We start from the raw sequence: 14,989 nt of genomic DNA on the forward strand, positions 1-14,989 counted from the left end.
TATATATTCCAGCAGGACGAAGACTCCAGGACCTCATAGAACACCCTTCTTTGAATCAACTCCCCGTTCACATGGCCAGCCCAAGCAACGAAGACACAATGCGACCTGCAGAGAACGTCCCAGTCCGGCTCGAGACCTCACACCCCCCTGTTCCGTCCAAGCCATCCGACGCCAAGTGGGAAAACCGAAACCAATCACAGCCAGATGTAGTCAAAGAGGAAGAAATCGACGGTTCATCAGTCGGGGAGCTCGGGGATTATTGGCCCGACTCCTCGCAGGAGTCTTTACAAACAATCATTGACTTGAATACACTCCAGTCTGAGAGGGAAACCCCAACCTCTTCATTGTCGGACCATCCTCACCAGACACACCTGACCCACTCTCCTCCTGGGTTATCGCACTCACTCGTGTCCTCGACTAGCCCAGGTCTGAATATGAAGCACTCCACCCCCTCGTCGTTAGAGAAAGAGCTAAAAGAACGAGTGCAATTCTTGTGCGGATACTCTGAGGGTGCAGAAACGGGTTTGAAGCAGAAGACTGGGGACTTGGATGTGCTGGATTGCGCTTCGTCGTGCTATAGTCGTCGCACTTCGCTCGGCAGTATTGGCAGTTGGTATAGAGATGGACCCCTTGACAGGTCTGCCGATGAATATTCGATCTGTTGCCCTGTTGCTGCTGGTGTCTTTGACGACACTTCTCTTCCTTCTCCTCCGCATCAATCGACGGTGTCGCACCGTATGTATGCGCCGAGTAGCTTTACACGCCCGTACAAGTCGATCACCCCGAAATTGTCAATGAATGATCTCAAGAACAAGCCCTTGCCTTTGGAGCCAAGCAGTGCCTCTCCTACTCGCCGGTCCTCAACCCGCCGAAGCAACTCTTCACTGTCAGCAGCGTCTCAGCGTTCTAATTCGCCCTTTTCTGCATTTTCCCAGAAGGATATGCTTGTCTCTCCGCTATACCGACATTCCGCGACGGTGCACTCCCATGGAAACAGCCACGCATGTCAGAGCTGTGGTCACCGCAAACCACGGTCTCGGTCTCGGCACGAGTTCAAAGTGGCTGGTCATCGGGCTCGCCATATTCCAACCTTGTCGCAGGCAGCCGAGGAACTGGAAGATGCTCTTGCGGACTTTGAGGGACGAGGACAGAGGACATTGCTTATTCTTGATGGACCACTGCAAATAAGTCGAAATAATGGCGACATGATTGCGACCCGACCGGCGCCTTTGCCTCCATCTACAAAGCCTCACTCTCAGCGCTTAGACACGCGGGTGAAGAAGCGGGCTAGTATTAAGCCGGCCGCAGTTCCGCCCAAGGACAAACCCAAGACCATCAAGTTCAAAGAGGAAAAAGACAAGATGCGACGGTCCAGAGACGAAGAGAAAAAGGAAGTCAGTCCCAAAAAAGACAGAAAGAGCCAAAAGTCGTCGTTTCTCATGCCATTCCGGAAGAACCAAGACTCCGAGCAGGTTAGCGTGACGCACGCAGCCCCCGACTTGGATTCTGCAAGTCGTGAAGATTTACTTCTTCAGTTACCTCGTCTGCAGACTCACTTGAAATTCGGCAATCCTTTTGATCAAGCTCAACAAGCCCTGGCCTTACCTCGCCAGCCACCCGCTCGGGCACCAGTTGAGCTGTCAGACAGCCCCACCCCGGACGTGCACCTTCGTTTTCATAACAATGAGAAGGTAGCCAAGATGCGACAAAGTTGGGCGTGGGTGTCGACTGCCCAGGCAAGCAGTGTGCAACTCCCTGAACATGTCTATGAACTCGATGCTGCGCCGCCGTCGCCTTCTATCCTCCCTTTGGCCCCCACGTCCCCCGGTCTTGGCCAGGTGGAGTTCCCTGAAGAAATGCCAATTGATCTTATCTTGTCGATTATGAAGAGCATTGACTCCCTGGACGATTTGTTCAATTTTGTTCTGGTCAACAAACAGATTTATTCCGCATTCAAGCGTCATGAATTACCGATGATCAAAAGTGCCCTTTTCAAAATGTCTCCGCCCGCATGGGAATTGCGAGAGATGAGTCCGCCCTGGGAATTGGAGTGGCAATTACTGTTGGATCCTGATTCTCAGGTTCCCGAGTATACGCCGACCCTGTATTTACAGCGCTACGCAGAGGATATTTATACTCTTGCCAAACTCAAAGCTCTTGTCCTGGCACGATGTGCACCTTTCTTACGTCGCGATACTGTTCGTGGTCTGGCGGGTGTGGATAATACCCGCGCTGAAGAGGTCGACGATGCCTTTTGGCGGGTCTGGACATTCTGTCGAATTTTCGGCAGTGGGAAAAATCGCGAAGCTGATATCATGGGTCAGATGGATTGGTTGAAGGGTGGTGTTATGGCGCGGAATATCTTCAACTCACCCTCTACCGTGTCTGAACCATTTGGCATGAACAATGTCCTCTTCGAACCACCAGAAGGATTCGGTCGCGGTAACCTTGATGGTCTGTCGCAGAGCCAGATGTATGATATTACGGAGATCTGGACTTGTATGGGAGTTTTGCTTCAACCTTTGCATGGGAAGTGCATCGAAGCTCGCAAGGTCGGTATCTTTGATGGTATGCATGTTCCAGAGGGCGATGCAGTTCGGGAAGAGACTGTTCTCGGTGGGTGGTATTCCTATTACAACCAATTCTGATCATTATAGCTGACTTCTTGCAGAGGAATGGACCTCCTACGTGCTCACACTGGGCCTCTCGGCAGTATTGACACTCAGTGCCGTCTGCCCAGCAGACACTACAACCGCGACATTCAACAAGGCCAAGTCAATCGGCTTGACGAAATGGGAACCAACAGAAACCGAAGTAAGCCGGTCACCATTTCTAAAGGAAGCCGTCGCACGGGCGTACGAGCTTCAGGAACGAAATATCTCTCCGCAATCAAGTATTTCAGAAGGAAAGCGAAGCAGCAGCTCCCATTCCGACTCCACCCGTGAAATTCGCGAACGCCAGGCTGGTTTCGCCCGCGAATTAGGTCACCGCCGTCGTCTACGTGGACCATCCAGTGAGCCAGAAGGTCGCTATTCCTTCTCGGCTGAGCGTCCAATGTCAGAGTTTAGCGCCATTGTCCGTAACCTCGATGGCTCGATTCGAGTCCCTTCGACGGAAGATGAGCCTCCCGTTCCGCCCGTCCCAGCACTTGTTCTCGATCGTTGTTCTATTTCTACTTCCGGCTCTGGCTCTGCGTCTGGAACTGGCAGCAACCCTCACACACCAACCCAAATTTCAAATCCTATCACTCTATTCGCTCCTCAAACGCCCCCGACTCCGCCAGTCAGAGTTTATGTGCCTCTGCAGCCTCAGGTCTTGGATCCCGCCGATCGCGCCATTGACACGATGGTCAACGAGATGGGTTTCGACCCAGAAGACGCCAAGTGGGCTCTCAAGATTACCGATACTGGCGAAGGCATCGATGCTTCTGCTGCTATTAAGCTCCTTCAGCGCCAACGCAAGAAGAACGAGCGCAATCCCTTTGGCAAACGAGGTAGTCTACTGTCTGCCGTAATCAAGCGTCAGAAGTCGCAGGAACATGGCTGGCGCTGGGCTTGACTGTCCATCTTTTGGATCTTCTTCTTGTATGACTTTTTGGCGTTTTGAATTTACTTGGCCTTTCTTCTCGATCGCATTGTGCCATATACCCATTTATTCCCTTTGTATTATTCTCCGAAGATGTTCCTGGTTTTAATTTGTTACTATACCATGTTTATGAGGTCTGCATTGTTTTGATCTTTACTATTTGATACTCATATGCTTCGCGATTATTTATATAGGCTCCGTTCGCAATAAATGGAATTTTCTTGAATTTATCTGCCTAAGCACGATGTGGAAGAGTGCATAACTTAGCCCCCAAAGGATGTCTGGAGTAGAAGGACCACTCAGAAGATGATCTACTTTGAATCTTGCCTTTTTCGAGTTTGAGAGTGTCCAAATATATGCGCTTCCCTATATCCCGAGAATACCAGCCCGGATTATGGAAGTTACCCCGGATCGGAGTGGTGATTCTACCGGAAGCAAGGTTGGCCGGCACCGGGGATGTTACTGGATAAGTTGAACGTAGAGGCTACGTATGTTGATGAAGACGCATTCCCTGAATCAAATCTGTTGGAATAGCAGCGGATATCTCTACTGCTAGATTGCTACTTCATAGCCTTAAATTTAGATAGAGAGACAACCCTGCTTGATGGAATTCACTGTACTCTCTTGGCAGACTATTGCATAAGCCATTCTGCTACTTGCAAACCTGGCCAAGATATTATAGGGTGGAGCCAAAGAAGGAGATAGCAAAGTTCAACTTCGGAAACTATTACACAGCCATTCAACGGTTCTTGCTATAGGATCAATCTTTATCTATATGATCTTCACGAACTTCAACTGCCTCCCCTTCATAGGGATCAACAACAGTAGAAGCGAACTTTCGCGCAGAAATCCCCCTCTCGAATAACAAATCCAACTCTTCGTAAGTCCGACCTTTCGGTTCAGGTAAACGAAAGAATGCCCACACAAGGCCAACCAAGCAAGTCCCAGCCCAGAAATATGCACAACGAGCGCCCCAGTTCCAGGCCGTGGAATTTAATTGGTAGTTGGTCAAAACGTTGACAACTATATTGCTGATGTTGTATAAACACCGTGCGAGGACAATGGTCTTAGCCTTGAGTCGTGTAGAAGACAATTCCGAGACCAGAGAATATGTAACCGGGCCGACGGTGATATCGTAGCAAAAAGTGAAGATGATCAACATGGCGCCGATGGCCCATTTCGCGGCGCTGTTTTCGCTCGGCGCAAATGAAAGTGAGCCAGTTATCATGAGGAGAATAAAAAGACAGGCGAGGCCGCATACGTGGATTGTACGTCGGCCGGCGAATGACATCAGAAACCATGAGCCCATTGTGCCCAACACTCCAAGGCCGTACTGACCTAGAGAGAGATTGAAGGATTGCACCGTTGGTAGACCTGCCTGGACGCAGAAATAGGCGAAGTAACCCATTAGATTCTGCCCACATAGGGTCTGCACGAGCCAGACTACGCAGACAACTTCTGTTCGGCGGAGATTTGTTCCCTTGAAGCAGTCCCAGTATGTCGTTCCACTAGAAAGGGATTTTTCTAGTTCGTTGGTGTGCTGAATCATAGCAATTGTCTCCTCGGGGTTGAAGTGAGGGTCTTTGGACGATGTCAAACGTTGCAGGGCTCTTCGTGCTCCTTGGATATTTCCCTGTCGAACGTGCCACCAGGGTGACTCAGGCGCGAATAGACATCCAATCATGATTGGTAGTGGCCAGGCCCATTGCACACCGAATGGAATGCGATATGCCCATTGATCATCGCGAGAAATGGACCCACGGTTCACGCCAACGGCCACGAATTGTCCGAATACCCAGCACATGTTGATGAATGTTGTCAGGTAAGGTCTGAGCACCACCGGACATACTTCCGAGGCGTATGCAGCTGGGAGAGTTTGGAAAATACCCCATGGTATACCAGCAAGAATTTCAGCAGCGAGTAGCATCTGGATGTTGATCGCGAAGAAGAAGAGGAATATGACTGCTGTGATGGTGGCCAAGGCAGAGATCATGGTCCGACGGTAGCCAAGACGCTCCGAGACTAGACCGTTGATCAAAAGTCCAATGACTTCACCGCAGCGTGCACCGTTTGACAGACCGGATTGCCAGGAGGCAGGAACAGCCCATTTCCCCGAGGCTGTCAGTTCGCCGAACTTTTTGTTGAAAGCAGGTGACGCATACATCGAGCTCAGTAATGCGAGATCATATCCTTCCATGATCAGGGTGGATGAGAGAAGCACTGACCAGCCGACGGCTTTAGGGTATAGTTTGAGAGCCTGCCAGAGAGTCATGATGTGCTCATTCTGGGCTGCATGTTGGCCATCAGCTAGAACAGGTGATTTGCCGTCCATTCTGACGGGATCGTCCATTGTAGCCATTTGAATGAAAGGTAGTATTGGCGATGGTTGATCTCAAGCGAGAGCTCGAACAAAAGCTCTAGATTAAGAGCTAATTGAAGGGATTCAAACAGGCTTGAGCATAGTCAAAGCCGAAATATCGGGGAAATCCGCAAATTTATACGAAAAACACAAAACACAAACATCATACACACCACGCACATCACAAGATCCGGGGAAGAAGCCCATCGGCCGTCACGAAGAAAAAATGGAGAAAACTGGGGAAGCCGAAGTGTGGGGGTCCATCCGTAGCGAATCGGTGTTGTCGAGAGTTGCTCGTCGGCGGCAAGTCGGGCGCTATTCGGAGATGTGCACGGCGTCGGTGGCTTGGCGGGAATTTCCTCGTGTTGACCGAGTCAAGGCCGGAGGGGCAAACGGCTATAAGAGGGAGGAAAGTGTGCTTGGAACGAACCAAATCAAGCCATGTCACCTCACGCACAAGATATTGTCCCGACTGGGACTAATAACTGGTGGAAGGAGGCGACAGTCTATCAAGTAAGTTATTGATTACTCAGTTTTGTTACTTGCAATGATCATACTGACTGACCTGATCTTAGGTCTACCCAGCATCTTTCTATGACTCCAATGGTGATGGATGGGGTGATATCCCCGGCGTGATTGAAAAGATCCCCTACCTTCACTCACTTGGTATCGATGTGGTGTGGCTGTCCCCAATGTATGACTCACCCATGCATGACATGGGCTATGATGTCTCTGATTATGAGAAGGTGCTACCTGCTTATGGTACTGTCAGGGATGTGGAAGATCTCGTTGAGGCATGTCATTCGCGAGGCATGAAGCTGATTCTGGATCTTGTCGTCAATCACTCCAGTGACGAGCATGCTTGGTTCAAGGAGAGCAGGAGTAGCAAGGACAATGAGAAACGTGACTGGTACTTCTGGCGTCCTCCACGATATGATAAGGCTGGAAATAGGATACCACCGAGCAACTACCGCGGCTACTTCGCAGGGAGCACCTGTAAGTAAAGCAAACGATGTTTTGGGATATCGGCTAACTGCCCATAGGGACCTGGGATGAGACAACTCAAGAATACTACCTACACCTCTATGCGAAGGAGCAACCAGATCTCAACTGGGACAACAAAGCTACGCGCGAGGCTATATACAACAGCGCGGTTCGATTCTGGCTAGACAAGGGCGTCGATGGCTTCCGAGTCGACACTGTCAACAAATACAGCAAACATACAGATTTCCCCGATGCCCCAATCACAGATCCAAAAAGTGATATCCAGCCAGCCATCCAAATGTGGTGTAACGGACCTCGCATCCATGAGTTCTTGCGAGAAATGTACAACGATTCCTTTGCCCCATATGGCGACGTGATGACAGTTGGCGAGCTGGCCAATACTCCCGACCCGCAAAATGTACTCGAATATGTGGGTGCATCAGCCAAGGAGCTGAGCATGGTGTTTCACTTGGATATTGGACACATTGGGATGGGGCCCAGCCTGGAGGAAAAGTACATTTTTCATCCTTGGAAACTAACAAAGATGAAAGCCATTATAGAGAAATGGCAATCTTTCATCGAGGGAACAGATGGCTGGACCACTGTTTTCTGTGAAAATCACGACAACGGTCGCTCCGTCTCTCGTTTTGGGTCTGATTTACCCGAATTTCGAGAGATATCAGCCAAAATGCTAGCGCTTATGATGATTACCATGACCGGGACCTTATTTATCTACCAAGGCCAAGAGATCGGTATGGTCAATGCTCCTCGTGATTGGTCAATTGATGAGTACAAGGATATCGAAGGACTGGGGTACTACCGGGAAGCAGAGCGACGAAGTGCGAGTGGTGCAGATCCCACGCGCAAAGATCGCATCATGAACGGCTTGCGCATTTTGGCTCGCGATCATTCTCGACTGCCTATGCAGTGGGATGACTCTGAACATGCTGGCTTCACAACTGGAAAGCCTTGGATGCGAGCTCATGATCTTTCCAATGAGATCAATGTCCAAAAGCAAGAGAATGACGCATCTAGTGTGCTTTCATTCTGGAAAGATGTATTACGTTTGAGAAAAGAGCATCGAAACTTGTTCATCCACGGCGCGTTCGAAGTGCTCGACTATGAAAACCAGGAGACCTTCTGCTTTGTGAAATCAAGAAATGATAGTTATGCATTGGTTGTTTTAAACTTTACTGCAGCCTCTCAGCCATTCACACAAGCTGAGAGAACTGTGGGTAAAAGTTTGCTGGTGAGCAACTATGATAATTCCATTTTGGGGACTTTGAAGCCCTTTGAAGGCAGGGTGTACGTGTGATGATCCATAGAAAATTCATTCCTGTATACGTGTGAGGTACTGGGAAGGCTCCAAATTTAATATTTCAAGAGTATCTTGTTTTATAGCTGTTCAATTAACAAGGCAACATAACTTGTAGGGTCGAGCTGAAATAGTCTTGAGTATTTAGGCAGTGCCATTCATTTGACCAGTGAGAATTTATGGCTCGTTAAGATTCTAAGCATACTTAGATTCCCGATTTTGCATACTTATTCTTGTCACTCGTAGTTGACTGAACCAATCCGGCTATGGCCGCCAAGACCGCACAACCTCCCGGGTTTGCCCCGGCTTCTCTCCGAATTCTCTCCGCATCCCCGGATTCTACGGCATGGATTCTGATCTAGATTCGAGTATTCCTCCAAAGCAGGCATGCGATGGCTGTCGTCGGCGAAAGGTCAAATGTGTATATCCGCATCCTTGCAAGCAATGCCGAGCGGCCGGCCTCGTCTGCCGAACATCTATACAACGCCAGAGAAAGGGACGCCAGGGCCAAACGGCCAACATTCTCAGTGAGCTCAGATCGAAAAAAGTTGAAAAAGCTCTACCAACTAGTTTGAGCGCTTCTCCGTCCACGTCCTTGGTCCCACAGTCGCCTAAACCGCAAGGCAGATGCCAGTTCTCAAGAACCCCAAATCTTCTGAGGCTCGAACTTATCAATGCTTGTTCAGAATACTTCTTCTCTCGTATGAGGGGTACAGTTCCCATTCTGCAGCCCAGCGGCTTTCAGAAGCTGGTGGAGATGGCTGATACCTGTCTTCATGCTTATTGTTTGGTCACTGCTTTCTGTGCCTTCGTCGTCACTCAGACTGGGTTTGCTGTGGAACAATCATCTCGTCCTAATGCCGCATTGTTCTTCGAAGACGATCGGAGCTTGTTGGTTGAAGAGGCTACTGAAGCTCGGAAGCATCTCGATCCTTTCACAGATCCTGTGCGACAAAATATTATCATCGCATTCCTTCTTTATGGGTGTCATATTGGTTTGGGAAATCAAAGACATGCATATTACTTCCTCCGTGAGGCTACAACGCTCTATACCGCCAGTGCTCTCGAAAGCCAAGCCACCTCGGCGCAAGCAGACGACACGGATCCCTCTTTGGCAGGCAACTTGTTTTGGTTATTAATAGTATCAGAGAGGTAATTTTATTGGATAATACTGCTGGAACATCACTAATTCATTGACAGGGCTCATGCAATTCGACGACACAGACCAATCACCCTCAAGGTCACACCCCAAAGCCCGCAGTTGGAGGATGATCCCCGGTCAGAGGCATCGGCTGTTGGGTTTCGCTGTTTAACTCATCTCTATCTCCCTTTCGATGAAGAATTTTTGGGTCACTGGAATGGCACTCATACGACGTGCTCGATTGAATCCCTTGTTGCCCTTGAGGAACGCATTCGAAGCGCGGTACCTGCAGATCTTGATTTGCCAGATGTAATCATGGCTGATCTGAGAGTGTCTCAGCAGTGGCTACGAATTATGATATGGCAGTTATCTACCACTGCTGGCTTTCTGTCGACCAATCCTTCTCATGAATGCATGGATTTCCGCTACCCCTTGCTGATTGCTCAGGATCTCTGCCTTGCAACATGGAAATTGTCCCGGCAAAGTATGGAAACTCATGGAATTGGGCTGGTATATCATTAGTCTCTTGGAAAGTTGAAATTTGTCTAATGAGTTCCAGATCGAGAAGATATTTGAGGTTGCGTGTACCTTGATCGACGTGATGGCATGCCTTTCAGCGGCTGGGCTTCGTTCTTCGGGATTCAAGCTTGGCCCACAAGACTATCTCAAACATTTCTCCTCTCTAATCTACGATTTACCAGGAGGGCGGCGAAGATTCCTTCCTCTTCTTTTTACCAAAATTGGCCAAACGCTGCCTTCAATGGTAGACCCGATCACCATCCATCTGAATCTCCTACCTAACCCATTGCTGAGCTCAACAGACAATATCCAATCTACATCAACTATAGCCCGAAACGAAGCTGCCATTGAAGCTTCAGCCGAGACTGTCACTGATTCTATCTCTGATGATTGGGCGTACGGAAATTTCAACTATGCGGAGATGAGCCGCATTGGTGATAAAACGCCAGAGATTGATGAAGCATTTCTTCAATACTCGACTTATTTCCCTTGAGGCTCATACTTCAAAGGCAGCAGATTCATTAGTCTATTTACGAAAAGATGAAGCTGTTAAAAGCTGGACCGGCTGAAGATGGGAGGCCTTGCCAATCGCTTTTGCTTGTCCCCATCGTGTGAAAGATACCCGATGTCCATCAAATATCTCACGCTGCTCTCCAGAGCCAGAGCCGTTTCGCTCTTATTGAAATGGCAGTTTTTCGGGATATCGTCTTGATCCCCCAAAAACTGCCATGTATTCTCCTTAAACCATCCCAGTACTGGCATGAACGGATGATCAAAATCTGCCTCTTCAACATCAGCTTGTAACATTTTCGTCCATTTTTCATGTTCCATCTTTTTAATTGGCAATCCCATAGCCTTGCTGAGAGTATCACAAAATGTGGAAACTCTCACACCATCGACACAATGAATTGCTTCGGAGGGATATCTCTCCGGCTGCAAGAATACATCCGTGATGAGATTGGATACCTGGTCCACACCCGCAACGGTGAAATAGTGAAGGTCTTCGCTGACAGCTTTCAGGCGCGTGATGGTGAATGCCAGTCGCCAGAGGAAGTCTTCTGGGTGTGCGATTCCTTCCTTCTGCGATCCAACGATGAATCCCGGAATCACAGTCTGCGCTTTTTGGGTTTTGATATCTTCGCGATCGAGATGTTTGTTGTACTCGGCTAACAGCAACTGGGACATAAACTTTGTCTGGTCATACCCCGATGCCTCGGAAAGCTTTCTGGCAATTTGAGTATGGCTCTCTGTCTCTTTTGGCATGTATCCACCGGAGACATAGATCAGGTTGCAAGGAGGATCCATTTTCGAAAGTCCAGAGAGTATTTCGATGGTACTATGGACATTAACTTTCTCGAGCTCGTCGTAGCTATCCATCCAGTTCACTCGAGCACCATTGTGGATAATGCAATCGACTCGTTTTGTTGGGTCTGTTGTGAACAGTCGTTCCCACTTAGACTGTTCCAATCCGAGTTTTGCTCTGCCCAAATCTCCAGTCCAGACTTCGATACGATCTTGATAGCCTGGCTGCCACCACCGACCAAGCTCGCCATGCTCTTGGACCTTTTTCCGTGCTTCCCTTTCATCTTTGGCGCGGACAAGTCCAATCACACACCCTACCTCTGGATGCTCCAGGAGAGAGCGCAAGACTTGGCTACCAAGAAATCCGGTGATAGATGTCAAGAAGACAGTCGCTAGGCGAATCTGGATGAAATCAAGCTTTGGCTTCAATTTTGCAAGATCGGCGATCAGGTTCCTGGAATCACTGTCTTTCCGTTCCAGTTTGATTCGTCCTGTGAGACTGTCTGCAATGTTGCAAACTGTCACATCTTTATGCAAAGTCTCGATGTTGAGTTTCTTCTGGTATCGTCTCCGGATAGCGTTCACCAGGGTCACCACTTGCATTGATGTGAGACCAGTCTTGAGAAGCGAGAAGTCCCGTCCCCGTATGTAGCTCGCAAACTCTTCATCTTTGTTCTCGATTATATCTGCAATGATGTTGCTGATTTCTATCGCCATGGTTCTCGCTTCTGGGATTTGAGGAAACTCCTCGCTCGACGAGCCACCTCTGCGGCATTTCCGAATTTCTTTTTGGCTCATCTCCGAAAGTTGCCTTCGAAGCTTCTGTCGGTCGATCTTCTTAGACAACGTGTGCGGCAATGAATTGATCTGCACAAAAACACTCGGAATCATATATTCAGGTAGAATTTCAGACAGCTGGTCAGAAAGCGTTTCAGCCAGTTGGATTTTCTGATCAGGGCTTCTTTCAATGAACGCAACAATTTCGGAATCTATCGCTTCGTGTTCAGATACCACCACTGCAGAACGACCAGACTTGAGGCATAAGTTGATCGCGTTTTCAACTTCTCCAAGGTCCACGCGCAAACCTCGAACCTTGACATAGCCGGTTTGACGACCCAACAGAATCAATTCGCCATTTTCATCGTATTTGGCCAGATCCCCTGATCGATAGACTCGAGATCCGTTGATTGGGGGCATGAAGGGAGCCCATTCTAGAGACGAGAATTCCAAGAGGGCTTGGGCTTGACGATCAGGGTCCTTGAGGTACCCAAGTGCAAGGTACGGACTCTGTATCAGCAGCTCTCCTTCTGCGCCGACAGGCATCAATCTGTGCACATTGGAAGGATCTGTGATCCAGCATGCAACATTGCCGATGCCCCGTCCAATATTCTTCGGGTTATCACCGGGCTTCATTCCCAGCTTCACAGTGTCCCAGACTCCAGCCTCGGTTGTTCCGTACAGGTTATTCAATTGGACTTTCTCGCTCCATGTGGACACAATCTCCGTGGTTGGGGGCTCACCTCCAAGTCCAAGGCTCCGAAGATTTGGGAGATTTTCTGGCTGGATGTGTGGTACCATTGATGGGGTGAGCCAGGCGTGCGACACCTTTAGATTATGCATTGTTGATTCGAGATCCCCGCTGCGCTCTTCCTGGGAGACCATGCAGAGACATCCACCAGCGACTAGTGGGGCGAACACCTCCAGTATACTAGCATCAAAAGCAAGACTGGCGGATTGCATGAACCGAGTTGAGGGATCAATCTGGAGCTCTTCAATACATTCTAGAAGGCTAAGAGAGACTGCTCCATGGCTGTGGATGACTCCCTTTGGGACTCCGGTGCTGCCAGAGGTGAACATGAAATAGACTGGCTGTGAAGCATGGGTCTTGGTGTCATGCTGCCAGTCTTCTGGGCAGTTTGCATTTTCCAAGTGCTTTGGTGTAATCAGCGTTGCTTTGAAACCTTTGAAACGATCAAGTAGCTTTTCTTTGGTCACCAGATGTTGGACCTCAGCTCGTTCGACAATTTGTGAGATTCTTTCCAAAGGAGACGACGGATCCATCGGGGCGTATGCAGCACCTGCTCTCAGTATCCCGATGATAGTGATGATTGTCGAGACTGATCTGTCCATGCAAAGACCTACGGTGTCTCCGGGCTTGACGCCTTTGTTCGTCAGGACCTCACAGATGGTGGCAGATTGTTTTCCCAGTTCTTCATAAGTGATCCTCTGGGTGGTTGATTCAAGTGCAATTTTTTCTGGCCGCAGAGAGTAATGTTTCGTGAGGAGTGTATGCAGACATTCTGCACGGGCGTTTTGCTCGTGATTTATGTTATTGATATCACGCAGCCTTTCGATATCGAATGAAGATATACTGTTTAATTCTTCGATTTTGACACCTGCATCGCAAGATAGAGCTTTGTGTATACTCGTGAGGCTTTTCAATGTGGCGCATGGCTTGATCTCTGGTCTCTTGAGGCCGTTGCTGTACACGTTTGCCATGATACTCTCATCTGAAAGGGCAACAACCAGCAGCAATTCCACCTAAAATCACTGTCAGTTCTGGTTTCGGCTGTCTGAGATGTCATGTATGACGCGAAATTCATACCTCAAGTAGCTGGAGTGCCATAGGTGGACATTTCATTTGTTCATTCGACAATACCAAAACAGCGGTCTTCTGTTTCGTGCTACTGAAACCTCCCCAGTCCTTGATATCAACCGCCTGGGAGACCGCATCCCTCAATTGTTTGCTTGTAATACCACCATCCGTTGAAATTGACAAGCATTGGCTTCGAAGATTTTCAAATGTGACCTTGGTAGTCTTTTCAGAAGGCTTTTCGATTTGTGGTTGAAGGTGAATGAAAGTAGGTGAATTTGGTGCATAGTAGTCTCGCAAGAGAACTGACCAAGCAGCTAGTATTGTTGCCTCATCCCTGTCTGATCGAGATATGTCTGCGCTCAGTTTGGCCGGGCGACACGCTGAGAAGATATGAGGATTCTCATCATCTGTCACACAGCGGTGTTCGTTGATAGTCATGGCAAAATATCATGTACGATAGCAAGATTCCGTTGGTTTGGCTCCAAGAACTGATTCACTTTTGAAGACTTCCCAGGCTGATACTCGGCTTTATATAGTTTCACTCCACCATCGACTCGATTCAAGCGCCTTGCCTGTTTTTCATAGCATGACGTTTGTATGAACAATAGCGAGATTTTGGTTTTTACAGCTCCTCACATGTACAAGTCTCATTTGGTGTACTTCCTACTATTGTTTGACACATAGATAGAACACTCAGCCTATCTCACGTACTAACATGCATGCAGCCCTTTTTAGAAGAATTTGACCGTCAATCCTGCAGAGGTAGATAAATTCAGCAAATTATAACATCGCCACCTGCCTCACTTGGTAGCACAGGTCTTGGCCCGATGATCGAGGCATCCCAGTCATTTGTCTTACTTGCCTTCTCCTCGGTGATAATACCGGTGATTAGAAGTCATTTGGTGTCGGTGAGCTATACTCACGAGTCCTTGCACGTCAGATCATGGCGTAGCTTGAGTAACCCCAAAGATCGATCCTTGCCACAGCGATAATCTTCGGGAATGATTGTTATCCAATTATCTTGCGTCTTTGGCAGGACCTTTGAGTAATCTGCTTTTGTCATGGTGTAGCCATACCCCTTTGAGAATTCCGTGGAAATTATATCCGTTCACAGCACCCTGTGTGCTTGATAATCTAGAAAATGTCGCTGGAAACTCCTATGCATGAACTCACCGGCTAAATATGGCG

General features: G+C 48.6%; 5 protein-coding genes across 5 annotated transcripts; 3 read left to right on the top strand and 2 right to left on the bottom strand.

Moving 5' to 3' along the window:
• Positions 1-98: 98 nt before the first annotated feature.
• On the top strand, positions 99-3,558 carry N7508_007212 (uncharacterized protein; the record flags this gene model as incomplete). Its single annotated transcript, XM_058465276.1, has 2 exons — positions 99-2,616; positions 2,672-3,558. The coding sequence occupies 2 exons, from the start codon at positions 99-101 to the stop codon at positions 3,556-3,558; spliced, it is 3,405 nt and encodes a 1,134-aa protein (XP_058319129.1).
• Positions 3,559-4,345: 787 nt separating this feature from the next.
• On the bottom strand, positions 4,346-5,935 carry N7508_007213 (putative MFS maltose permease; the record flags this gene model as incomplete). Its single annotated transcript, XM_058465277.1, has 1 exon — positions 4,346-5,935. One exon carries the CDS (start codon positions 5,933-5,935, stop codon positions 4,346-4,348), a length of 1,590 nt encoding a protein of 529 aa, XP_058319130.1.
• A 450-nt stretch (positions 5,936-6,385) lies between these two features.
• Positions 6,386-8,243, top strand: N7508_007214 (alpha-glucosidase; the record flags this gene model as incomplete). The annotated part of the gene is made up of 3 exons (XM_058465278.1): positions 6,386-6,457; positions 6,520-6,940; positions 6,988-8,243. The coding sequence occupies 3 exons, from the start codon at positions 6,386-6,388 to the stop codon at positions 8,241-8,243; spliced, it is 1,749 nt and encodes a 582-aa protein (XP_058319131.1).
• A 703-nt stretch (positions 8,244-8,946) lies between these two features.
• On the top strand, positions 8,947-10,396 carry N7508_007215 (uncharacterized protein; the record flags this gene model as incomplete). The annotated part of the gene is made up of 3 exons (XM_058465279.1): positions 8,947-9,395; positions 9,444-9,894; positions 9,944-10,396. 3 exons carry the CDS (start codon positions 8,947-8,949, stop codon positions 10,394-10,396), a joined length of 1,353 nt encoding a protein of 450 aa, XP_058319132.1.
• A 56-nt stretch (positions 10,397-10,452) lies between these two features.
• Positions 10,453-14,239, bottom strand: N7508_007216 (uncharacterized protein; the record flags this gene model as incomplete). The annotated part of the gene is made up of 2 exons (XM_058465280.1): positions 10,453-13,746; positions 13,811-14,239. The coding sequence occupies 2 exons, from the start codon at positions 14,237-14,239 to the stop codon at positions 10,453-10,455; spliced, it is 3,723 nt and encodes a 1,240-aa protein (XP_058319133.1).
• Between the last annotated feature and the right edge of the window lie 750 nt (positions 14,240-14,989).

The sequence above is a fragment of the Penicillium antarcticum genome (assembly GCF_028974205.1).
Source record: "Penicillium antarcticum strain IBT 31339 chromosome Unknown utg000006l_segment0_segment0, whole genome shotgun sequence".
In the NCBI taxonomy this organism is placed as follows: Eukaryota; Fungi; Ascomycota; class Eurotiomycetes; order Eurotiales; family Aspergillaceae; genus Penicillium; species Penicillium antarcticum.